This window comes from Herpailurus yagouaroundi, unplaced genomic scaffold, assembly GCF_014898765.1.
Source record: "Herpailurus yagouaroundi ecotype Mexico unplaced genomic scaffold, PumYag 142, whole genome shotgun sequence".
Classification (NCBI taxonomy): Eukaryota; Metazoa; Chordata; class Mammalia; order Carnivora; family Felidae; genus Herpailurus; species Herpailurus yagouaroundi.
The window spans coordinates 57,600,705-57,627,808 of NW_024412397.1; the positions used below are offsets into that span (position 1 = coordinate 57,600,705).

At 39.5% G+C, this 27,104-nt stretch overlaps 1 protein-coding gene across 9 annotated transcripts in view; it reads left to right on the forward strand.

Moving 5' to 3' along the window:
• Positions 1-27,104, forward strand: part of ARHGAP28 (Rho GTPase activating protein 28) — a 228,455-nt gene that overhangs the window by 178,433 nt on the left and 22,918 nt on the right. For all 9 annotated transcript variants that reach the window (XM_040479367.1, XM_040479361.1, XM_040479360.1 and 6 more), the window contains 9 exons: positions 2,400-2,484; positions 4,384-4,526; positions 7,080-7,245; positions 7,347-7,438; positions 9,748-9,825; positions 15,765-15,927; positions 22,022-22,104; positions 24,583-24,780; positions 25,130-25,243. In XM_040479367.1, the coding sequence (XP_040335301.1) occupies positions 2,400-2,484; positions 4,384-4,526; positions 7,080-7,245; positions 7,347-7,438; positions 9,748-9,825; positions 15,765-15,927; positions 22,022-22,104; positions 24,583-24,780; positions 25,130-25,243 (1,122 nt within the window). The remainder of the gene's footprint in view (positions 1-2,399; positions 2,485-4,383; positions 4,527-7,079; positions 7,246-7,346; positions 7,439-9,747; positions 9,826-15,764; positions 15,928-22,021; positions 22,105-24,582; positions 24,781-25,129; positions 25,244-27,104) is intronic.

Sequence of the window (27,104 nt, forward strand, 5' to 3'; positions counted from 1 at the left end):
CTGGCAGATTTATCTTCCTTTTTCATTCTTACCATGTCATTCCCCTGCTTTAACATGGGGAATTGTGTTAAATGTTCTTTTGTTTGTTCTGTTCTGTTTTGGTTTAACCCTTATGAGAGTCTCAGCTCCTCTGCCTGGCTTTCTGAGCCTTCCATAATTGTAGTTGACTGTCTTGAGTAATTTATTTCTCAGGTTTTTATAATACCTTGCCTCAACTCCTGGTAAACCAGGCTCTCCTGGTTGGTAGCTGAAATGTTTCAGGTATTTCCATACCTGAACTTTCTAACTTTATTTCAGGTCTGAATGCCTGTGCCAGCCTCCTCTGGCTCTGTAAGTCCTCTCCGTCAAGCTTTGAATTCCAGTTCCAGTTTACCCACCTCTGGGTGAAACCCTTCCAGGCTGCACCTCTTCCTTCTCCATTACCCTCCAGTAAACACACAGTTGTGTTGTAGAAGAAATTAGCTCTTAACAGCGGGTTGACCGTTTTTCAATAATGTTCCATAAATGTTACTCTCTACTCCTCGTTATGAATAGCTCGAGAGCAAGGATCACAGTTTAAACTTCTGCCTCCCCCAAGATAGTCCCAGAATAGTTTACATTACAAAGGGCATGCATGCCTTCGGTCTAGTAGGTTGGCTATAGACCAAGTAAACCAACTCAGCAGGTGGACACTTCTCCACTTCACAGATTAAGAAGTTGGCATCTACTAGGGTCTAAACATCCCAAACCATCAGTTTCAGACTGTAAATAAATGCCTCTCCATTTTCAAGACTGTTGTCTACCATAGGTGAGTCATTTAAAAGTTTGAGAAAGTTTTTTTTTTTGAAAACTTCAGAAGACCACTGAAAAGTGGTCCATATCATTTTAAGGATTTTAGTGTACAGATTGGTTTTTAGAGCCACCAGAAATCTGATTGGCAGTAAATTGTGTGGCTTTAGACCTTTTTATGTCTTTTCATTCTCCTACCAGTTCCAGTAATTGGGCATCCATGTTTTAATAATTGGCCATGTCTTTACATGATTTTTACACAATTACAAGTGTGTAATCTCCTTTGAAATAAAATAGGAAAAAGAACACACAAGGCTCAAAAATTGAGACTTTCCTTGTGTAATTTGTAGCACATGATAAAGGATCTTTCATGAAGCAGGTGTTCAGTAATTGCTAAATAAATATGAAAATAAAAGAAATAACATCAGGCTCTGTGGAAAAAATGAACAGACTTTATACTGAAAAGATTGCTGATTGAATAGCAGATTTTCATCGTCACACACATTCATAGATAATAACTCCCACATTCAAATCTATATTGGCAGAAATGATAGATTTGTGTGTAATTTTTTTTTTACTAGTACCCTTCCAGACTTGAGCAATTGACTTGCTTTACAAAGATACTCAACTTCTGACAATATTGCAGGGGAGGACAATGCTTTGGCAGGATCTCAGTGAAGAAACTAGCAAATTAGAAGCTGGACTAGAAGAGCATACTTAGGCTTTTGGTAGTTATTATCACTCTTTATTTTGTCATGAAGGAATTAATATGTTAATCATCAACAGTAGCCAACCCCCATATGGTGCTCAGTGTGTATCAGATATTATTTGATGTAATTTATACAGGACAAGTCATGTGAAATTCATAATAACTCTTTGAATATTCTACCAACAGAGAACCTAAGTGACTTGCTCAAGGTCGCACAAGTGGGGGAGCCTGGATTAGAATTCCAGCAGTGTGGCCCTAGGGTCCTTTCCATTAGCCATGTAGCTACGTCATCACCTGGAATTCTTTTTTTTAAGTTTATTTATTTATTTTGAGAGAGAGAGGGGGAGAGAGAGAGAGAGAGAAAGAGTATGCATGCAAGTGGGGAAGGGGCAGAGAGAGAGAGAAGGGGAGAGAGAGAATCCCAGGCAGGCTCCACACTGCCACGCTGTCAGTGTGGAGCCCTATGCAGGGCTCGGACTTATGAACCGTAAGATCATGACCTAAGCCTAATTCAGATGCTTCACTGACTGAGCTGTCTAGGTGCCCCCATCACCTGGAATTTAAGCCTAAAATGTGTGGCTACTGCACCAAAAATAACAAATACTGTAATTGTCAAACCGTGTGACATGAAGCATTGTAATTTCTACATCTTAGGAAGGGTATGAACAGCAAATTCTCCAGAGCTAAGAAGACACAGTTATTTTGACCTTGACACAGTTCTCCTTTGAGAAGCCTGTGTGAGCTGTATGGCTCTGGATTGAACAAAGGAGCAGAAAATCAGGTGCAGGCCCTGTATGAAATCAAGAATTGCTTGGTGTGAAAAGAACTTTTGTAAACTGCAGAACATAAATCAGATTGACATGTGAGGCAGTCCGTACTTACATGATATAATGTCTTGTGTTCATCTTCCCTTGTTTCACAGTCTATACTTGAGACCATTCCAGCTCTACCAGTTCATTCCAATGGATCTCCAGACCCTGGACAGTCAGTTCAGAATGCAGTGAGTGGTGAGCGACACCTCCTTCTCTATTGAACTTAGGCTGTGTCTTCTTGCTTTTGTTCTGGCTCGCAGCACAGTTACCAGTAACGTTATCAAGGCAGAGTGTGTGTTTTTCTTCCCATTTTGATTCTGTCACTCTAGCACTCACTCCCTGCCAGCTCCAAACACCCCATTCTGTCACACCAGACAAAATTAATTGAGCCAAATTGGAAGCAGAATCTTTTTCTCCTTCACCACCATCACATCATTTAGAAAGTACTCACTTGGATAGTGTCTTTGATTTGAGGTCTCTTTCACAAGTAATCTGGATCTGCTTAATAGTTACAAGTGGTCCAGGAAGTAGGAAGTAGGACACTTCCAGAAATCTCTACTTACGCTCAAGTGTAAGCAGCACCAGAGAAGCTTATAACATACGAGGTTACAGGCTTAGCTTTTAACTGGGCCTCTTCCACTTGAGCATTGGGCATGCTCCAGGGGCTCAGTATGGAATCCGAAATCCTCCTTATAGGAAGTAGGCTCCTTCAAGACCCTACTCTGGTGAGTCCTTGAACCTTTCCTTAAATATGTGCCTCTTCTTATATACAACAGAGCTTTATACTTTCAGCATTAACTTCTAAATTCAAATGAGTAGGGGTGATGAAAATGTTCTGATGTTTGTTATTCAGTTCAAATTACACCTCTAAGAGATAAAAGTCTACTGGGGGTGGTTTGTTGGTTTGGAGAACTGTAATCACCACTCTCCAAAAAAATCTATGTATAGAGCTATAAGAAGTTAGAGTATTATTTAACAATTCATCTTCTTCCACTTTAAATGCAAGCCTCTGTATGAGGAGTGAACATCAAAACTCCCCCTTTGCCATTTCCTAAGTTTTTGCTGCATCCATTTATTGTATTTTTAATCAAAAATACTAATACTAATCAGTATTTCAGTTCAGAACTTTACAAACTGTTGATTTGCAAATTTTCCCATTTAGGCTTTAATATAAGATTCTTTAGGTCTTCTCTTATTTCTTTTCATTGTTGTTCCTTTTGTTCTATTTGGTTGTCCTTTGGTCACTGTCTATAGAAGAGGGTAGAAAAGATGAGTTCTCTTTTTTGTAATCAAATTGGTCTTTCATTGCATGTGAACAATTTTTCCAAGCAATGAAAAAAAAAATGGCAAGCCAAAATCTTAGTCAGACATTAGAGTTTAGGGTTACTCAGATGATTTCTGGATTTACTTGTTTTTGGTCAAGGAATCTATTGTCTCACATTCCAAACTACCTCAAGGAAAATATTTATGTGGGACATTATACCCATTGGGCTGTTTCTTAATAAACAGCACACAAGGTCAGGTAACCAAATCAAATCCTAAGAATTTGGATGAATTTACCAGAACAAACCTAGCAGTGAAGTCCAAATTTAATTTGAACACATCTTAGGAGACAAAAATCCCATAGTTTGGGAAAAACAATAAGAGAAATGAATTTAGGCAGGAAGTGTAGTGGGGTCTCTGCCCTTCCTCCTTCTGCCTTAAGCTTCTGCTTCCCCAGTAGCGGCAACATTGGGTTTAGGTGGACTTAACTGTAATATCATGGTAACATAGATCTACCTCATTTGTGGGCTTTCCTCTAGTAATCCTCTAGTGCCTTTCATGAGATGTAATCTCATGATTTAATCTTATAAAAACATCAGATGAAATAGAAAGTTTGTTTGGATAATGATTATAGAAATTCATTCATATGGAAATCTGATGACCCCACATTATCCTTTAACTGAAATCCTCTGAGTGAGTCTGATGCTTTCTTGGATGTAAACATTCTGACATGCCTATAAGTTAACTTATAAATATTTTGTACTTACTTTACAGGAAATGATTGTAATTGATTAAGTGACTTATAAAATATTATGCATCTTTTTTTTTTAGATGATGTTTATCTGGAAAAGAACATTCCACCAGAAACTGAAGAGCTGTCCTTTGAAGTATCTTATTCAGAAATGGTTACAGAGATTCCAAAAAGAAACAAATTTAAGAAGTCCGAATTTAAGAAAGAGGACTTCGCCTTAACTGTATGTAAAGCCTTTCATGATTATTCCAGTAACTTCCTGTAACTTTTCCATGGGACACACTAGTATTTAAAACAAAACAAAACCCACATCTGTGTGTAGAGGAAAGGTCAGGCATCGGTGTTGCATAACACCAGGGCACCATTTATTGTGCAGTGCACAGCCTGCCTAACAGGACTGGGTTGAGGAAGAGTTGTGAGGGTATACGCTTGAATACTGTTTTATAGAAGAAATAGGATTTCCTGGCTTGTGTGCTTTCATGCACTTTATATCCTTACTTTACTTATAGGTTAGTGCAGATTCTAACTGTATACCTAGTTGTGCCTCTAGAAGCCACATATCAGAAGGGGGTACTGCAAAGTCACAGTCATTACAATAAGAAGTGAGCACTTAATGGGACAGGTACTAAAAATTCATCAAATATAGACTCAAGAGTTTACATTATTATTATGGAATAGGCAAGTAGAGCTATAGACTTCATTATCCTGAAAGCCTCAGTATGTATGTATATATATCTCCAGGATATTCTCTCTTAAAAGCCCACTATAAGAAATATGTTACATTGATCTATTGGCTACTCGATAAATGCATTTGTGAAGCATTCATGATGTAGAGCCCTGAATATTCTATGCTGATCAGAGCTGGAGGCATGATGAGCAGGGCTCAGGCAGTTTCATGGCTAAAGGAATGGATCATATAGAAACTGGCAGAGTCTTTGCCTAGGTAGCCTAGACCGTTCCCAGACAACCTCCCCATGATGGAGGGGAGCAAGAGGGCAGAGCAAGAACTGTAAGACTCACTGAGTGCCTTCTACCAGCTTGATGCTGCATTAGGTATCCTCTTGTAATCACCCTGTGACTGCTCCCACTTTACAGCTGAGAAAACTGAGGCCCATGGGGTCCTGGGTGGCCCATGGGATGATTAAGTGTCTGACTTCAGCTCAGGTCATGATCTCACAGTCCATGAGTTCAAGCCCTGTGTCGAGCTCTGTGCTGACAGCTCAGAGCCTGGAGCCTGCTTCAGATTCTGTGTCTCCCTCTCTCTGCCCCTCCCCCGCTCACTGTCTCTCAAAAATGAAAAAAACATTAAAAAAGAAAAAAAGAAAACTGAGGCCCAAAGAAGTTAAGAAATACATCCAAAGCCCGTCAACAAATAGGAGGTAGAAACAGGATTTAAACCTCCATGTGTCAAACTCCAAAGCCCCTCCTGGTCCCTAAGCAGTTTCCATGTTGGTAGGGCATAAGAGTATTCTGGGGCAAAAAGGAAATCCAGTGAGACTCTGGTTTCAGGGGCATCCCTCCCAATCTTTAGGGAGAGTCATGCAAGAGAGGATGCTGGTCCCCAGTTCCCTCATCCAGGCTGTCTGTTGCCTTCTGAGATTTGGGTCATCTGGGGTGCAGGTCAGTCTCTGATGAAGAACTTTGCGTGGGATTTAGTAAGTGGTAATTACTCCATGAATAATTGCAGTTCTTGTCTCTATTGTTGTTGCTGTATATTACCGTTATGTGGGGCCTTGGTCTCAGAAAGAAGGTAAAACAGCTCAGCTTTTATAGGACAAGGTTGCCCCAAACCACATTCTGCATTTTATTGTTTTAATTTTAAAATACTTGAGGTTCCACAGAACAGTTGTTGACTGAATGAACGAATGCATGAATGAGTGGCTGGTTTAAAAACCTCAAGAAAGCTCTAATTGAGGGAGCCCCTATGGAGAACGTACAAAGATTTGTAATTGAAATAACTGGGATTTTTCTACTTTAGCATTTGTTTCAATAGCAGGTTTTTTGAGAACAAAGCATACTTGTGGTTATTATAGGAGAACAATCTCTCCTTTAAAAGGTCTTACTTGTTAGTCTTCACAAGTATTTTTGGATTGTCAAAGACTTTTTGTTTTCATTTTGCTGTATTTTGTTTCCTATTGTGGAAATAGAGAATATAGCAATATCATTGTCTCAAAACTTATAGGAGGATTATTTGGCACTTTCTATGTACTTTTCCTTTTTAGGAATATTTGGAGTCCTCTCCATTTGATTTTCAAGGTAGAGTAACTGCTGTCTCAGCAGGCATGTGCAGTGAGATTCAGTGGGGAGATTCGTTCGTCTTTTAGAGTTTGTAGAAGAAAACAGATTGTATCTGATGAAAGGACTGATGGTCCCCCACCCCCAAAAAGATACATCAAAAGCTCTTCTGGGAGCACTTAGCTGTTGTGCCTTATATTCCTGGGTCACATGTGCCCGTGGTAGGTACATTCCACATGGTGCCTGGGACATCAGTTGACAACAGAGGATGTCTCTTCGAAGAAACAAGTTTTCACGGTTGTGATGATAATGTTGTAGTACACTTCAGTCCACTGTTTTGTTCCTAATGTAGCACAAGAGCGTTCTGCAAATGTTCTAAAAACCATTCATAATCTTTCTATGACACAGCTTGCTCCTCACAGATTTCTTACAAGTAGCATGTTTTGCTATACAGATTTAGGATGCCCAGGTGACATTTAAATGAAGGGATGATACTTTTCCTTTGCCATAAAAAAATAAATATCCTCCATATGTATTGTAGAAATTTATTGTCCAGAAAACCAGATTCGGTCTAACTGAAGCAGGAGACCTGTCTTCTGAAGATATGAAGAAGATCCGCCATCTGTCTCTGATTGAACTGACTGCCTTTTTTGATGCCTTTGGAATCCAGCTGAAAAGAAACAAAACTGAGAGAGTAAAAGGACGAGGTAGTTAAGACAGGTTTCTTCTGATTTTAACTCTTTGGCGCACTGGAATAAGCGCTTTTCTGATTCTTTTTTCTTTCTTTATTGCACATTTTACAATGAAGACACTGGGATTTTTGGAGTTCCGCTCACAGTCCTGTTGGACAATGACCGAAAGAAGGATCCTGGAGTGAAGGTTCCCCTGGTGTTGCAAAAAGTGAGTGGAATGTAAATGAATGGGGAAAGGATAGAGCCTCATGCTGGCAGCTTGGTATCTGGAAACCCGCTGATGAGTTTTCTTTTAGATTTAGAGACACTAAAGCCCTCTTAAGCCTCAGGCCCTTGGTGATTTTCAGCTTTGCTTATTCATCCCCATAACATCCCCACAGCACTGGGGCCACTTTGCCTTGCTGTGAACTTGTGGAGCCTGTGACACTGTCTGACCTTAAAGCATCAGGTGATGGACACAGATACTCTGTACATGGCTTCCTTCTGTTATGTTTTCTCCAGTAGTTTCTAAAGGTTACTTGTCTGTGTTATATGTTAGTATTTGATTATTCTCTCTAGAATATAAGGTGACCATTAATTATCAGCTATTACATTGACTAATTATACAAGTATTTGCTGAGCTATCTCACAGGATGGCTGTTTTTAAATATGTATGTGTAATCATTTAAATGAATTCACCAAACAAAGCTTAATAAAGCCTAAAAATCAGCTTTTCTGGTGGTTTTTCAGGTATCACTAGGGAGATAGGGTATATTTAGACAAAGAAAAAGTTTGGTGGAAGGGAGTTTTGAAAAATGATATTATCTGAACTGTCATCTGCCAATATCTCTGAGACCATGATTGCTCAATACCTGATTTAAGTCATGTGTTTTATAGCCAACAATTTACTTGGGTTTACCCAAGTGTGCATTTATTCAACAGTGACATCCAGTGGCACATTTAAAATTCCAAGCCCTAAACACAAATCTTGTTGCATTTTAAATTGAGTTTTTAAGTAATATAGGAAAATAATTGACTGCAGAAGCATAACACTTCTCTTATTCACCATAACAATGCTATGTCCGTTTATTGTGTTCTCTCTGAACTTTGTTGCCAGTGCCTCAGATTGAGCTACTCCTGAAGTCAGGTGATTGATTGATTGATTGCTGCTGATGAAGACAGGGGATGATGATGAGAGAGAGCTAAAGGGTGCTGGTGATATGCCAGTGTGCACGGGGGCATCTGTAGGGCACCTCTCCTGCGTGGGTACCATCCATATCCTAGCGTGGGGAGTCAGCAGCGAGCAGCCAGAGGGGACTGTGTTTTCTACTGCTGAGGCCACCAAGGCACAAAAGGATAAGCTACCTTGCCCTTGAACACACAGCCAGCAAGGAGGAAGGGTCAGAGGGAGCACAGCGTACACCCACAGCCAAAGTCCATGTGACACTAAGATTTTCTTTCCTTCCTCGAAATAGAATTATGACTTCTGTCTTCTGTGTAAAGAACAGAGTTTGAAAACAATACGTAAAAAGTCTAAGACTGAGAAGATTCAACACATGAATTTATATTATTGTGTAGATGCAAAAACCTAGCACAGAACTTAGCAAATGGAAGGTGCACAATAAATGCTAGTTCAACTCAATCTGGATTTATACCATGTTAGCAACTCAATAAATGTTAGCTATTACTCCCCCTGTGGTCAGGAGTTCCTCATTGAAGACAGCTAGAGGTATTATTCGTCTACTCCTATGGGAGAGTCTTTTTTTATGGACATATTTCTTTGGCCTAAATATCCATTTCTCTCCATATCCTACAAGAACTACCTTAGTTCCAGGCACCATTATTTCTTGAAAGGAAAATAGCAGAGACTCTGGGTCCTCCTGTGTTGTGTGAATAGGGGCAAGTCCTTTACCCTTTCCATGCCTCAGTCTCCTCAGCAGTTGGTTGGGGGTATGGTTAGCACCTGCCTTATAGGATCAGTGTGAGGATTACATGAGTTAATAGATGCAAAGTTCTGAGAATGGGGTATCTGACACAGTAAGTGCACCATAAACATTAGGTATTATTATTACTATAACAGCATCATCATCATCATCGCCATGGGAACTCATGAGAGGTATAAACCTTTACAGTTTCTACCTCCTTGGTCATACTTCTAGGATTCCTGTAGTCTCTCAGCTAAACTTGTTGCATCTGATAATAGCAAATTTAGAATCTTTCCTATTGGTCCATCTGCAGAAAGAGATAGAGTAGTCAGATCTTAAAGTGGGCAAGTGGCCACCTACTTTAGTGGTCAAGAGCCATTACTTTTGAAGGTGGTCTTAGGAAACCCCTAGGAGGTTCTCAGTCTCCACTTCATTTGTAAATTGGAGGCTACTGTTGATTTCAGAGGCAGTTGTAAACATTGAACAAAACATTCAAGTACCAGTCACATATATATGCATGGTAATTTATTGATTGTTGTCACCATCATTATTATTTCAGATGTTTATAATTATATGGAGGTATTTATTTTTATAACATATCATTGCTTTCTAGTTTTTTGAGAAAGTTGAGGAATCAGGCCTGGAATCTGAAGGAATTTTTCGACTTTCTGGATGTACCGCCAAAGTCAAGGTACTGAACGTTTTCTCTCTTTCTATTTGGAGATCTAAGCCAGCTAGACCTGGTTCACACAGGCCCCAGGTTGCAAGTCCTCTGTTGTTGTTGTAGCTGTGTTGTTGTTGATAGGACCACTTGATCCTCGTGTTCCTGGATACCTATGATTAAATGTTTTATATCCTTTTAAATTAAAACAACAACACTAAAAAACCAACAACAGCGAAACAACATACCAATTCACCATCAAAAACTGCCGCTTATCTTTCTTTAGTTTGGAAAAGTTGAAATGTCCCAGCATTGTTTTCTGGGTTAAACATTTTAGTTGGCTATGTTCCTCTCAGTCATGGAATTTACCAACCCAATGTTACGTGAGCCCTGTTGCCATTATCAGTTGCTTTGAACTGAGAAACATTCTTTGGCTTTCCTTTTAATGAATGTCCTTATAAGAATATGTAGGAATGGTGGTCACCAGCGGAATAGTCAATCCGCCCAGTTCCATTTAAGGTGATGTTAATTTCTCCATATGAAACCACCCAGGTAACATGATTCCTTTTGCTTTGCTTTATTGCTTCTCTATAGTGGCAAACTGTACAGTACCATAATGGAAAGAAGCACTGAAAAGCTTTTCTTATAAATTTCCAGCAAGACCTTCCACTTAGTCTCTGGTGGTGGGGGTGCATCACAGGAAGGAGTCCCACTCTTCTCAGATCACTCCCTGGCTGGTAGACATGAGAACCTGAGCAGTTTTAAACAGTCAGTCCTTGAGTAAAAAAGTCTCAGGATGAGGGAAAAATTAACTTGGTTGCAGTGTGTAGAGGTAGAAGAGCATCTCTTCATTACTTCATTTTGGTACATGGTTTGGGCAATCCTATTTGTATCAGAAATCTCAGAGTTTTTATTTAGAGGTGTGATGAGCTGTTTTTGTCAGTTGAAACTGAAAATAAATAAGCTGTGCCTGTTGGAAGATTCTGAGGTGGAGTCAGGAGTAGAAGAGGGTTCTCTGGGCATAGAGTTGCTGCCGGACTGGGAAGGCCGTGCCTCAGACCAGATGCAGGGCTGATGCTGTCCTTCCCTGTTGCCCCACCTGGCAGAGGGGCCAGATGCCAGCTTCCGCACCGCACTCGGCCACTGCTGGGCTTCCTGTGAAGAAGGGGATGAGGCAGAAGAGCTGGTGTTAACTGTGGGGGGAGTCGGTTGGCTGGGAGTCACCTGCATTATTTTGTGCAGGTAATTCGTTTTGCAAGGGAGATCTGAGCAGTGCACCACACTTTGCCAGTGGCAGAAGGGATTAGGGCATTTTGGAGAGTTATAACCTCCCTGGGAATGGGGATTGCTAAGTGCTGGCACAAGGTCATTTGAAAGGCAAGAAAAATCCTAATGACTCCTCAAGATTTATTCTTTCTTTGTTTTTATGTTTATTTATTTTGAGAGAGAGAGAGACAGAGCACAAGCAGGGGAGGGGCACACAGAGATAGAGAGAGAAAGAGAGAGAGTCCCAAGCAGGATCTGTGCTGTCAGTGCAGAGCCCGACAAAGGGCTCAATCTTGCAAACTGGGAGATCACGACCCGAGCTGAAATCAAGAGCCAGATTCTTAACCAACAGAGCCACCCAGTTACCCCATGGTTTATTATTCCTAAATTGAGTCTGCTTTTTGTCTCAGGTTCTGATGGGTATGGTTCTTATATGTACCCTGAATCAGAGAATGAAAGTTGTCATATCTGTTGGGTCAGAGAACCAAAGGAAAGTCAGGGAAACAAATTTCCTAGACACAATTAGAATTCATTCCCCTAAACCTCTCTCCATAATTGGGAAGCTGCATTTGCACATTCTTCCTGGCCTCTGTGTGTGTGTGTAAAACATAATGGAAATGATTTAAAATTTTTTTTTCAAAATAATCAAAAGGAGTCAGCCTTACACAACATCTGTTGTGTGCACGAAGTTTAACACCATAGCACAAGTTACTTTTCTTTAGCTAATCTTTGACTGAAAAATGCTTGCCAGAGGCTAATAATCCCTTCAAGAGTGTTCTTACAGGCACATGCATTCCTGAACCACATTTAGGGAAAAGTCCCTTTTCTCCCCTAATCGGGTTTATGTAGTTTCAGCCTATTTCTTCCATCTCTTATTAGTCTGAAAATGTAATCCAGATGTTTTCATGGTTTGAGCTCCAGGAAAACCAATGTGAAAGAAATCTGGGCCAGCGAACAGAAACAGGGGACTATCGTAGTTAGAAAGACATTGTAACTTGATATATTAAAGGGGTCTTTATTTCTCTCCTTTGTTCAAACTTTAAACTACTTTTGTAAGTTCATCTGTTAGACTAGTTTTTCTAGGAATGTGCTTCGGGAAAGACAGTTAAAAAACCCTCCATTATAATTATCCTCGAATTGTGCCAAATGGATGATGCTAACACTAACGTATCGTTATGAACAATCCAGCCCAGGTTTGTGCTTTCAGGGCCTGGTGAGACGAACAGGGACACAGCCCTGGGGGGCAGCTGCTAGCTTTGACCGCACAGGAAACAGCAGTGGAGCCCATTTCTGTATTTGAGGCCTCAGATCATTTGGAACCAATTTAATGCTTTGGTGTTTCCAATGATTTTCTTTTCCAAAAATGACAGAAATTTGAGCCAAACACTAGGGAATACATTTTATGGAAGAAGGCAGACTGTTTGACATGCGAGGTTCTCTTTTTTTGTGACTAGCTGCTCTCAGTGTTTCATAATTATGTTACGTGGTCTGCTAGTTTCCCTTCCTGATCTGGTTTTTGAAGCTGAAGGTGGGTCATTTACATTTTCATAAAACAGCCTCTGAAATGGAAGCAGGTTGTATATTTGCTCAGAGCAGATTTAAGGACGTGGCATCTGACCCTTGCCTAGTTTTCTCATTAACACTGGACAGAAAACATGACTTCTTTAAACTTTAAATGCTTCCTGTCTTTGGCAAACTAAATCCAACGCCTGGTTTATATGGCTTCATGTTTAGGACCGCCGTGGAAATGTTAGCTCTGCCTCTATGTCCCTCAGTTTGCTTTAGTCAGAAGGAAGAGAGGACATTCTTTCTCTCAGTTTTGTTTTATACTAGCCATCCAGACAAGATGAAGAGATACTATGACCCAAATAACTGCATATGCATGGGCTTCCCATAGTAATAATACTAAAGGTTATTACAGACCAACAGGAGGGGGGAGTTACGAACAGCCAGCATTTATTGAGTGCTTCCTGTGTGGCGGGCCCTCTCCCCTGAGCTTTACGTTGTATGATCTGATTTAATCTGTGAAGTCATTTCAATATCCCTATTACACAGAAATGTGGGGCACAGGCCTTAGAATTAGTCAGTTGTAGAACTGGGAGGAAAACCTAAAGAGTCTGGTCATAGAGCCTGTTCTTGGTTCTGGAGCCATGTTGCCTCTTAAGCCGCAGGGAACAGCTGACAGGTTAGAATGGTAGTCACGTTACGTTTCAGACAGCTTCCTACAGCAGAGGGACGTGGGAGATGAATTTGAATTATTCTGTTCACGCTGGTGCTTCCTGTCTCCTTGAAATCTGTTTCCCCTTTGCTTTGTGTGGCAGTGGCACCAGGCAGTGGATGGAAGTCATTTGCTGCTTTCCCTGGCCTTCTTGTTAACACCACCTCCATCTACCCATGACGCAGGCTCGCAATCAGAGTCATCTTGGACTGTTAAGTCTCCTCTGAATAACCCATCACTGATTCTTGAGAATTTTCTCTCTCAGGCATTTCTTCAGTGCCACCTCTCCTTTCTGTCTTCTGGCTGCTTATCCAGGTTAGTCCTCCATTTTCCAGGAATGGTGCCATGGCCCAGTAGTTAGTCTCCTTGCTTCTAGTCCATTCCCCAGTCAGCACCAAGCTCTATTCTCCTCCAAATCACTTTCCCATCTGGTTGTCAGAAAAGATAAGTCTCACCTTGTTGTTCTCTTGCTCGGACATGTTCCTTGTTGCCTCATGGCCCATGGAATAAAGTTCAGTCCCCTGAGGGTCGGCTCTGGATTGCCCCCAGCCTCAACTCTCTCTCTCTCCTCCTTGCCCGTGATGCTTCAGCAACACTGAACTAACTGGAGTTCCCCAAACACAGTGGGTCTCCTTGCATGTGAACCACCACTAGAGCGCTTTCTGCTGTCTTGGAGTATCCTTCTGTTTCTTCTTCCCCTGACAAGCTCCTCAGACTCGAGAGCTGGCCTGAGAAGAGTTAGATTCTCCTCTTTCATGGCTGCAGTGCATCTAGTATGTGCTCTGAGTTACATCGTGAACTCACAAGACCGTCCCATTCACTGGACCACAAGATGCCCAAAGGCAGAGAATGGATCTCATGCATCCTCCTCTTACCAGATCCCAGTCTATTCTCTACTTCTTTTATTCTAGGAAAGCCTTTATATGTATGCTTCAGTGCTTTACAGAGTGTATTTATCAGCAAAACATTGCTTTATTTGCTCTATTATTCCTATTAGATTGAGAGCTTCTCAAGGACAAGAAAAAAAATCTCCTTTTGCTGTCATTAGTAAGGGCTAGAGGGTGGCTTGGAATCATGTCTGTCTCTGTAAGGAATGTGTCCTGCCAGAGTGTCCCCAGTGTTGCGGGCTCGGGGAACGATGAGAGCATTAGTGTCTGGGCTGGTTAATGAGCAGCAACTTGGTTGGGAAAGGTCGGATGCGCAGACTGACTCTGACTGTGTGTGACTCAAAGCACTCGGTAAATAAAGCAGAGGGCTCAAAGAAACTGAGGGTTTTCAAAATTCTCTCTTTGGAGTAGTGTCCGTTGGGGAACTGACCACAACTACCTAGTATTAATAGGCAGACTCTGTATGTAGTTCAAGGGGTTAGTAGGATATGAGTTGGGCTTTGAAAAAGAATCGTGGAGAATGGTGGCACTGATAATCAAATGAATCATAAGAAAATTTATAACCCAACTAAAACTTAGGGAGGCTTAGTAATTTTTTTAAAGTACTTACACAGTGTTCCAAACCTTATGAAGGATTGGGCAAGCATTCAAACATGTGGAAGACATGGCTTAAAACTTCACTGTAACTGCTCCAGGATGAGGTCATTGATTTGCATGTTGCAGTGAGGTCAGAGTTCCTTTATTGGGATATTTTTTGTTCTGCATGAGAACTAGTTGAGAGGCATACATTCTTGTTCTAATTTAGAAGTAGATGACAAGGATGGCAGAAAGAAGAGATTATGACAAAAAGAAAGGGTAGTGAAGGCTTTGTCAAATCAGTACATTTATCCTGTGGGGATAGGTGATATTCTGCCAAAACCACAGAAACAAAAAACTTGAGAGAGAGAGAGAGAGAGTGAGAGACTGTACGTGCACACATGTGTGCATGGGGGAGGGACAGAGAGAGAGGGAGAGAGAGAATCCCAAGCAGGCCCTATACTGTCAGCACAGAGCCCGACATGGGGTTCTGTCTCACAAACCATGAGATCATGACCTGAGCTGAAATCAAGAGCCAGATGCTTCATCGACTGAGCCACCCAAGGGTCCCAAGATTAACCTTATTCTTTTCTTTTTTTTAAATGTTTATTTATTTCTGGGAGAGAGAGAGCAAGCAAGTGGAGGAAGGGAAGAGAGAGACACACACACACAGAATTCAAAGCAGACTTCAGGCTCTGAGCTGTTAGCACAGAGCCTGACGCAGGGCTCAAAACCACAAACCATGAGATCATGACCTGAGCCAAAGTTGGGTGCTTAACCGACTGAGCCACCCGGGCGCCCCATATTAACATTATTCTTAAAAGGTTTTAGAAGAATTCATTCAGAAATAGCTATTTCAGTTCATTAATTATGTTGAAAAAGTAAGGCTTTGGAGATGTTGGCTTTTCAGTCTGTTTACAAAAATAATTTATGTAATGACAGTTTTTATAAGGGAAAAAGGGGGTCAGGTGGTAAAAAAAAAAAAAACGCCTTGAATGTTGACTGTTTTTCTTGATTTTCAGCAATACCGTGAAGAACTGGATGCCAAGTTTAATTCTGATAAATTTAAATGGGACAGAATGTGCCATAGAGAAGCTGCAGTAATGTTGAAAGCATTTTTCAGAGAACTACCCACCTCTCTCTTCCCCGTGGAATATATACCTGCCTTCATCACTCTAATGGAAAGTAGGTAGAAGAAGTTAAGTGTGAATGGACTAACATATCAGGTCAATAAAGTGCCACAGAGCAGAAGAAAAATGCATAATCACATGTGGTCGTAAATGTACAGATTTGCCATTTCCTGGAAGTGCTTAGTGAAGTATTGAGTTCGATGGTAGACAATCATCTCTTTTCATATTTATATATTAAGTTTGGTAGATAAAAGTTAGAGGGTTTTGTAATTGTTAAAAGAGAAGATGTTGAAAGTCAGGCTCTTGAGATTTGAATTCGTGCTCAGCCATCTGTTAGCCATGTAATCAACCTTTCTCAGCTTCATTGCTGTACCTACAAATTACGTATAATAATTGCTTGTCAGGGTTGATATGGTTATTGAATGAAGACATCTAGAATTGTGCCTCATGTGTAATAGTCCTTCCAAATATAGAAGGTCTCTCCCTTCTTTAAATCTGAAGTCCTGGGTTTGATGATGTGTAACACACAATATAGGCTACACAGAAGATGTTTTGTCTCTGAAAATTACAATATCACTATAGTGTTTTTGAAAATTACAGTCCCCTAGATTAGGCCTTAAGTGAGGAATTTGGATAAAAGCATGGAAACTGGAAAGTGTGTGTTGTATTTGGCAGTGAGGGAATAATTTGGCATGGTTTCAGCCTCAGGGTTGACTATTATAGAAATGTGACAAAAGAGAAATTTAGGAAAGTAGAATGGGGCTACATGATGGGGGCTTTGCCTGCTAACCTGAGGAACTCGGGGGTCACAAGCCTAACTGTGTACAAACCTTAAATAAATGGCAATTCCACATGGACAGAAAACACCAGGGACAAACAGAAAGGACACACCCCATATAAAGAGGTTGGCCACTGCTCAACTCTAGATAATGGTTACCATGCGGGAGTGAGAGCCAAAATCCACACTTTAATGGGGAAACTGTTAATTTGAAAATATCAGCCACAGATTCAAATGTGAAAACACTGTGTGAGCCTAACAAATGATATCTATATCTGCCAGTTTACAGCTTTCTGCAGGTTTACCAGAAGTATAAAATCCTTAAAACCACCAGAAAGAAAATAATGGCCAGGTTCTAATTTTGATGACAAAACTTGTCCTAATATTAATAGGTTCTAGGTCTGTAAAAATTTTAACTAAACCAGATTCGTAATATAATCCTTTGGGTCTTCATAGAAGAGAATAAGATAGGCAAGGCAGGTTTTTTTCTTAAGCTTTAATTCACATGCCATCTGTGACCAGTATCTCTTTTCTTCGTATGAGGTAGTGTTTTGTTTTATGAGAGAAACTCTCAAAGAGCTTCATTTTTTTGTGTTTCAGATACTGTGTTTTGTCAGTTGTAGAGTTTCTAGTTGGTGCTTTTCTAAAATTGAATTATAGTTAATACACAGTGTTATATTAGTTTCAGGTATACAGTGTAATTATTCAATAATTCCATACATTTTTCAGCACTCATCATGATAAGTGTACTCTTAATCCCCTTTATATTTTTCATCCCTTCCCTGCCCACCCCTCTCTGGCAACCACCAGTTTATTTTCTATATTTAAGAGTCTGGTTTTTTGTTTGTCTCTCTTTTTCTGTGTTCATTTGTTTAGTTTCTTAAATTGCACATGAGTAAAATTATGTGACCCTTTTTTTCTCTGACTTATTTCACTTAGTATTATATGCTGTAGATCCATCCATGTTGTTGCAAATGGCAAGATTTTGTTTTTTTATGGCTGAATAATATTCCATTGTATGTATATATGTATATACATACACACATGGTATACATCGAATGTGTATATACACATACATGCACACATCACATCTTTATTTTATTTTATTTTTCACACCACATCTTCTTTATCCATTCATCCATCAGTGGATGCTGGGGTTGCTTCCCTGTCTTGGCTGTTGTAAATAATGCTGCAATAAACATAGGGGTGCATATATCTTTTCGAATTAGTGTTTTTATCTTTATTAGTTGAATACTGGAATTATTGGATCATATGGTATTTACCTTTTCAATTTTTTTAGGACCCTTCATGCTGTTTTCCACAGTGCCTGTACCAGTTTGCATTCCCATCAGTAGTGCACGAGGGTCCCTTTTCCTCCACATCCTTGCTAACACTTGTAATTTCTTGTGTTTTTTATTTTAGTCATTCTGACAGGTGTAGGGTGATATCGCATTGTGGTTTTGATCTTCCATTTCCCTGATGATTACTGATGTTGAGCATCTTTTCATGTGTCTGTTGGCCATTTTTATGTCTGTATGTCTTCTTAGGGAAATGTCTATTCAGGTCCTCTGCCCATTTTTTAAATCAGATTATTTGGGGTTTTGGGGGGTTGGGTTATATAAGTTCTTTATATATATTTTGAATACTAACCCCTTATCATATATACCATTTGTAAATATCTTCTCCCATTCAGTTGGTTGCCTTTTTGTTTTGTTGATGATTTTCTTCACTATGCAGAAGTATTTTATTTTGGTGTGGTCCCAATAGTTTAATATTGCTCTTGTTTCCCTTGCCTGTGGAGATATATCTAGAAAAGTGTTTCTATGGCTGATGTTAAGAGATTACTGCCTGTGCTTTCTTCTAGAATTTTTATGGATTCAGGTCTCACATTGAGGTCTTCAATCCATTTTGAGTTCATTTTTGTGTATAGTATAAGGCAGGGGTCTAGTTTCATTCTTTTTATGTGACTGTCCAGTTATCCCAGCACCATTTGTTGAAGAGATTATCTTTTCCTCATTGGATGTTTTTGCCTCTTTTGTCCTATTCTTGCCTCCTTTTTAAGTATTTTCTTTTTTTTTTTTTTTAACGTTTATTTTTGAAGGAGAGAGATACAGATAGTGAGTAAAGGAGGGGCAGAGAGAGAAGGAAACACAGAATCCAAAGCAGGCTCCAGGCTCTGAGCTGTCAGCACAGAGCCCAACTCAGGGCTTGAACCCACGAACTGTGAGATCATGACCTGAGCCAAAGTCAGACACTCAACCGATTGAGCCACCCAGATGCCCCTAAGTATTTTCTATTTATTTGCTGAGATGGCCTATCTTTTCATTCATTATCAGAATACTTTCCTTCACATCACTGAACATAGTTATGATAGATGCTTCGGAATCCTTGTCTGCTAATCCCCACAGATGTGGGTCATCTCAAGGTTGGTCTCTGTTGATTGTCTTTTCCCTTGAGAATGCACCACTCTTGCATGTCAAGTAAATTTAAACTGTATCCTGAACAGTGTAAGTATTGTGTTTTGGAGACTCTGTGTTCCATAATTTCCCCAAAGAGTGAGGTTTGGAGTTCTGTTATGGTTTTTGTCATTTGTTTGTTTGTTTGTATTTAAGCCAACCATTTATTTCGACCCAAATTGAACTCAAATTGCCAGTGGTCTTTTGGAAGCAGCTCAACCATCAGTCTAGTTATTTAATCCTTACCTGTGCTACTCCATACATTCTTGGTTTAGGTCAGCCAGGACTTTATACCAGAATCAGGGCCTTTGCCCATAATTTCCCAGTGGTTGCAGGCATCTTGAATCCTGTCTTTTAGCTGTTGAGGACAGAAAGACTGGAGTTTTCTTTTGGAGCTTTAGCTACCTCATGCAATACTGACTATAGCCTGACCTCAGACTAAAAGCTAGAGAAGTGGGAAACTCTCCCTGTGCCATTCTCTAATTCCAGGTGTCCAGTCTTCTGAATCTGCCTGCTTTTATTAATTCTCCACTGCCTTAGGGAGTTGTTTTTTGTATTTTGTCCAGCGTTTATAGTTCCCTTCAGGAGGATTGGTCAGGAAGGAGCTTACTCAGCCATACAGAAGCAAGAGTTCCTCCCTCCAGTTTATAAGCCCCCCAAAATAGGATTTTTTGCATAGTTTGCTCTCCTGGAAAATGGGCTGCAGAAGTATTATCTTTACTTTAATCTGTTGTGTATATACTAAATAATTTCGTTAAAACAAAGTGGTGCCACAGAGGATTTTATTGTGTTTGTGGCTTCTTGGTATTATAAAATTATGCCAGATCTGGTCAGAGAATCCTATTAAGAAAGGTATACAAATACACTAGTTTCTGTAGCATCATTGTTCCCCATCTGACCGCAGCCAGTATACCTCATTGAAAGGGAGAAAATCTGGAAAATATCCTGAAAAGGTTCACAGAGGAGTCCACGTTTCTTTGTGTGACTTTGAAAGTGAAACATACTATGTTGCAGTGATTGATTTGATAGCAGCCGACCCCGCAGGAAGCCCAGAGTTCTGGACTCCTACCAGCAGGGAAAATGGCCTTTTTGCTACCTTAGTGTAAGCTCTAGTTATAACGAGATTTTCTGAAGGAAGAAATTGTGGATACGTGTGTTTAAGCTGCCATTCTTTATTCTCTAAAACGGGGTTTGGAGAATGTAATCGTTGAGTGTGATTGCTTTCTCTTCCCAAACTCGGCCCCAAAATTGTCCACAAAATTAAAACACTAATAGTTCATCCATCAAGTGGTAGATGCTTTTATGAAAAGTTTAATAACTTCCTGGGAAAATAATCCTAACCAGGGTGCAGTAAATGAATTAACTACAAAACGGTTAACCACGAATGGTGTAGGGACAAGTTACCTAAATAAAATGAAAATAGATTATTTGCCAGTTTGCAGAGTTTTAGTCTTAAAAGTATTTTCATAATTGCTCTGAAATTAGTAGAAATACAGAACCTGCAGCTGCATTTGTTGCTCCCCCAGCCAGCCAAAGAACACTTTTGGTTGCATGAGAAGATTAGCCTGCAGTTTATGCATTAAAATAATGCCTTATGTGTCCCTCAGTGCTTTATACTGAGATATGCTCCTGATAGCTCCTATTAATCAGGTAAACTCACATCAGTGTACATTGGCCATTTTCAAAAACATCCTGAACCTGTGTCATTCTTGTTTACAAGTTTTACATAAATTTCCAAAAATCCACATGGGGATTATGCCAAGAGAATGATACAGCCCTATAATAATGTTCCCAACTGTTTGTCTGTTACATGATTATATACATTAGTCATCTACTGCTAACTAGGATGTGCACCATCTCCTGTAACCCAGTAGCTTGTCACAAGAGTGTTTCCACTGCTGTAAAGCTAAGTAGCTTTACAGGCAGTTGACTACCTTTTATCCACTGAATATAAATAGATTTTCCTTCAACTTGAAAACTCTCCAGGGATGCTAGAACATAATGCTTCCCTTCAGGAACTCCCCACCAAGAGACCATTGTGAAGAGAATACAGAGAGACAAAGAAAAGCCTAGAATGCTCTGATATGCTCTACATTTTCAGCACAGCTGGTTGTGGATTATCCAGTTGTGGATGGAATCCCTAAAATTCTTTCCCTAAAACGGGGAAAAAAGCCAGCTTTGAGAATACTCAAGTATGAATGCCAGCCCTCTGGCGCCATCTTCTGTCATTACCCAGGAATAAAATACTCAAGAATCTCTGGAGATCCAACTGTAGATCTAGAATAAGTGTCATTAATCATAATAAAAAGAACGGACACATACAGAGGTAACTATGTACAGGCATTGATGCAAACGCTATACATACTCACTCATTTAGTCTTTGTAACAACCAAGTGAGGTAGGTATGACTACTCCCATTTTACAGATGGTAAAATGGTAGCAATGAGGGCTTAAATAGCCTGCCCAAGGTCATTCAGTAACTAAGTAGTAGATGCAGGATTTGAACCTGGTTCTAGAATCTGTGCTCCTAATAATTATACTTTGCTGCCTCATCATGTGGAAACAAGATTTACTTTCTGTTGACTTGAGCTTTTAAACCTTCTGTTTATAGCATACAAGTAAAGCAGGGCCACTGGAAGTACTTTGAAAAGGGAAATGTTATACAAATCTGGAATTATTTTTGAGGCTCTCACTGGCCACCTGTCTCTACAGTGGCATCATGGGATGTGAAAAAGGAGTTGATAGACTGAGGCTCTTGTCCAGGTTAACAAATTTACATTGTTGGGCACAAAACCTGAGTCTTTACCACTGAAAGCTGTCAGGAGCCCTCCTGTGCCACCAGATGTTAGGAAGAAATGCTGTCAGAATGCTTCAGTGTCGTTCAAAATGTGTGGTTATTTCTGTTTTCTTGTTAGGAGGGCCTCCCATCAAAGTACAGTTTCAAGCTTTACACCTCATGGTCATGGCACTGCCCGATGCCAACAGGGACACAGCTCAGGTATGTGGTATCAACCTCATGGTCTGTGATTGGCCCTTCTTAGAGAAAATGGTTCAGATGGAAAAATGGAACCCAAGATGACAACTGACTAAGCCAGCTCAGCACACTGCCAACCTATAATTGTCTTTGCGCATTCCCACTGGTGTTCTCTTGAGGAAGGCAGGAAAGAATGTAAATCCTGGAATCTTCTTTGAACATTTCAGTTCTATTCATTCAATCCATTAAGAGGTACTGAGTATCTGTCTAGTGCCCGGCACCAGGCTAGGGTTAGCAGGAGGAGAAGCACGTAATGTTAGAAGTAAATGAGACCATTATGTAAGCTGCAGAATATAAAACTCTATAAGCTGCTCACTCCAGTCTAGTGGCAAAAGATCCAAGGAGTGTACTCATGGAGGAAATTTGAAATCACTGATTTAAATGAAATTTGTAAAATGTTTGGGTCTTAAAGTTTACAAAAATAATTTAATTAAAGAATCCTAAGATCTTGGAATTTTGGAAATCACCTGATAGGGTCTCCTCATTTTACAGATTAGGAAAATTAGACTCAGAAAAATAATTTCTCCATTAATATATAATAGAACATGTAATCGAATCATACTCCATTATTCTCCCGAATATTCTTTGCTTTATTTCAGATTTATTTCTTTGCTGTATGTTGGCAAAAATCAAAAGGTCCTCTTGTTATTTTGTAATGATTCTGTATGCAGTGGGAAATTTGTTATAAGTACAACAGGTGTTTGGAATCTTTGAAATGAAATTGAGTTAAGATGAGCCGGAAAGAGCCCGTAATTTTGAGGCCAGTAAACATAACGCTTGAAAACAAAGGTGATTCTTTCTGCTGCCTCTTATCAGACATTTCAATTTGGTGAGGACCTTTCCTCCCACCTAATAAAAATATCTAGGTCAATTATAATGTATGTCAATTATATCATATCCTCAGCCCAAGGATGGGAATTGGATATGACATAAGAATGTCTGTGTCTAATGTAATTCAATAATTTTTCAAAAGCTGGAAATTTATTAGCTTGTTTTTGGGGTTTCTGTTCAACAATGTTCTTTTATATATAAAGGGAAAAAAGGATGCATCTGCTATCAGATATTTTGTTCAGAAACAAGTAATTCGATACTTTTCTAACAAGATCCTCAAAAACATCATGGGACTGGTGAAGAGGTTACACATACACACACACACACACACACACACACACACACACACATTTTTTCCCACTCTACAGTGTGACTGGATCTAGGATTGAAGCTGGTGTGGTAGAGGTCAAGAGCTCTGACTCAAGAATTAGATTTCCTCAGGTCAAATCCTGGCTTTGCCACTTACTTAATTCACACTGGGTGAAGCTACTTTAATTTTTTCATTAGCTTCCTCATCTGTCAAACAGAATTAATAATAGTACCCACTTCACAGGGTTTGTAATGATGACAAAGTCAGTGATATGTATGAAGTATTAAGAATAATGCTTGGCTCACAATAAACCCTCAAATTAATGTTAACTATTAATTACTATTATGTGCTACCCATTTTCTCATTAAGAATACTACAGCAGATTCAAACTTGAAAAACTAAAGAATATCTTTTATTCTCTTTTCTTTCTTTTTTAAAGATTTCAGCCCTCTTGGTGAATTTCAGACGGTTCTGATAAGTATCTGTACTTTGGTGGCTTAGCCAAACTTTAAGCTTTCTCAAATCTCCCCCCCTCTCTCTCTCCCTCTCTCTCTCTTTTTAAATGGCAAGAACAACTTCATGTAAGCATTTCCCTTTGGTCTGCTGAAGATTTGAAAACTGAAAAGCATGGAAAAATGACCCCCAGAAAGTAAAATTTTTTAATTTTTCAATTGAGTTTACATTTGGACTGACTAATGAGATACACATTTTTTTTTTTAATGGGTTTTCCTTTCCCAAGGAAACAGTAAATAGTTTTCAATGACAATGCTTTAAATTAAGGTGTTTTTAGGGGTTCCGGGTGGCTCAGTCGGTTAAGCATCCAACTTTGCTTGGGCTCAGGTCATGATCTCACAGTTCATGGGTTTGAGCCCCACATCGGGCTCTGTGCTGACAGCTCAGAGCCTGAAGCCTGCTTCAGATTCTGTGTCTCCCTCCCTCTCTGCCCCTCCCCTGCTCATTCTCTCTCACTGCCTCTCAAAAATAAATAAACATTAATTTTTATTTTAATTAAGGTGTTTTTAAGGATTCCTTTTCTTCCTTCATAACAACACTTCACTTCATGTTTACTTGAATTGCAGTGTTTCCTCTTCCCGGTTTTACTACATAACTTTAATATTTGTCAACCTCATTTTGGATAAAGAAAATAAAACAATGCAAACTTTTACTTAGTCATGCTATATAGCCATGCTGTAGTTGTGACAGTTTTCTAGAGGGCACCGTGAACGGGTATAGAAATGAATGACGGCACCTAGTGGTGCCTTTTGATAATCTACAGTAGTGTGACTGCTGTTTCTTGCTAGGCCCTCATGACATTCTTCAATAAAGTGATTGCCAACGAATCAAAAAACCGAATGAGTGTATGGAACATTTCTACTGTAATGGCACCAAACCTTTTCTTCAGTCGAAGCAAACATTCTGATTATGAAGAACTACAGTTAGCAAACACTGCAGCCCACATCATCCGCCTAATGCTTAAATACCAAAAGATTCTGTGGAAGGTGAGTAACGGTGTGATGACTGTGATGTTTTCTTTGGAAGTCCACCAGCACCCAGGAAATGTAAAGACTCCACGAGCGAGCGATACCCTTAGTCACAGGAGGAAATATGAGAAGATCGTCCCAGGCTGCCTGTGGCATCTTTGTAAATACTTTCATGACTGTTCCTGAATATGTTTCCCCTCTTAGACAGGAGTGCTTCTCATTTTCTCTAAAATGTGAAGACAAATGCCACAGTCTGTTTCCAGGATACTGAGTGGCCAGAAGGAGTTACCATAACTGAAGATGGAGTCTGCCGGGGAGTTTTAATCCAAACACTTTCCTTTCGATTCAAGTAGTGTTTCTTCTCCAGGTTCCATCTTTCCTAATCATGCAAGTCAGAAGAATGAACGAAGCTACGATGCTGTTAAAGAAGCAGCTCCCAAGTGTCAGAAAGCTGCTGAGGAGGAAGACCATAGAACGAGAGGTAATGGCAAGAAACTAAGGGCGCAAATGTTGTTACTGCCCAGGTTTTTATTCCTCAAAGCATAACACAAAGTAGCTTGTAATTTATAACCAAAATATTCTCACAAAATATCAGTCTTGTGACCATAAACATTATGGAAATGGTGTTCATAACAGAGTACTGTGGTCTTCCCATTTTGTTGAAATATGTGCTTCTGGTTTAAGTTCTTGAAATAGGTCTATCTGGAAGATTATTTAATACTCTGTGAAGTACTTAAGTCTAAAATGGTTCTCACAAAAGATAAAAGTCAACCTTTTAGTCCCGTGTGAGCTAGAATTAGGGCATTCCAGTATCTAGTATGTCTAATAAATAGAGAACGATTTCTCTAGTGATTGGATAATAAAAGAATATTTACTCTTCAAGATTAGTCTTTAATCTTCATTGCATTTCAAAGAATTTTTGCTTTAGCATAGTTTGTGTAACAAATAAACAACTGTATTGAGATACAATCCTCATATCATACAGTTTTTTATTTACAGTGTAAAATTCAATAGTTTTTAGTATATTCACAGATATGTGAAATCATCAATGCAATCAACCTTAGAACATTTCATCACCTGAAAAAAAATACCATACCCTTTGGCTATCATCGCCCTAGGCACACCTCTACCATTTCCTCCTGCCAGTCCTAAGCAACAGCTTATCCACTTTCTGTTTCTATAGAGTTCCCTATTCGGGACTTTTAATGAATTAAGTCATCTAATATGTGGTCTTCTGTGACTGGTATATTTTCTTTAGCATTATATTTCATGGTTCATCCATGAACCATGGCCAAACAGTATTCCATTATATGGATTTCCACATATCTTTTTATCCATTCATTTATTGATGGACACTTGGGTTGATTATACTGTTTGCTTATTATGAATAATGCTGCTACAAACGTTTTTAAGTTTATATGTGGACATATGTTTTTACTTCTCTTGGGTATATGCTGGGTAATAAAGCAACTCTCTATGTTGAGTCATCTGAGGAACTGCCAGACTGTTTTCCAAAGCAACTGCCCCATTTTTACATTTTGACCAGTAGTGTGTGAGGATTTAGATTTTTCCATATCCTCACAAAAACTTATTATCAGAAAGTTTTATTCTAGCCATCCTAGTGGCATAGAGTGGTACCTCATTGTGGTTTTGATTTTCATTTCCCTGAAAACTAATGATGTTGAGCGTCTTTTCATGTGCCTGTTGGCCATTTGTGGATCTTCCTTGGAGAAATGTCTATTTAGCTTCTTCCCCAATTTTTGATTCAGTTGTCCTTTTACTATTAAGTTGTAGGGGTTCTTCATATATTCTAGATACAAGTCCCTTATCAGATGTATGATTGGAAAATATTATTTCCCCTTCCATGGGTTGTCTTCTCAATTTCTTGTTTGTGTCCCTTGATGCACAAAGGTTTTTAGTCATGATGAAGTATAATTTACCTATTTCTTTTGATGGTCATGTTTTTGTTGTCATATCAAACAATCCTTTGTCAAATCTAAGGTCATGAAGATTTGAACTCTGTGTTCTTCCAGGAATTTTCTAGTTTTAGTTTTCACATTTACATCTTTCTTCCATTTTGAGTTATTTGTAGTATGTAATATGAAGTAGGAGTATACAAGTTCTTTCTTTTGCATGTAGCTATCCAGTATCTCAGCATCTTTTGTTAAAAAGACGAATCTTTCCCCCAACAAATGGTCTTGACACTATTGTTGAAAATTGACCATAGATGTAGTAATTTCCAGACTCTTACTTCTGTTACATTTATCTATATGTCTCTCCTTATGCCAACAACACACTGTCTTGATTACTGTAGCTTTGTTTTAAGATTTGAAATTGAAAAT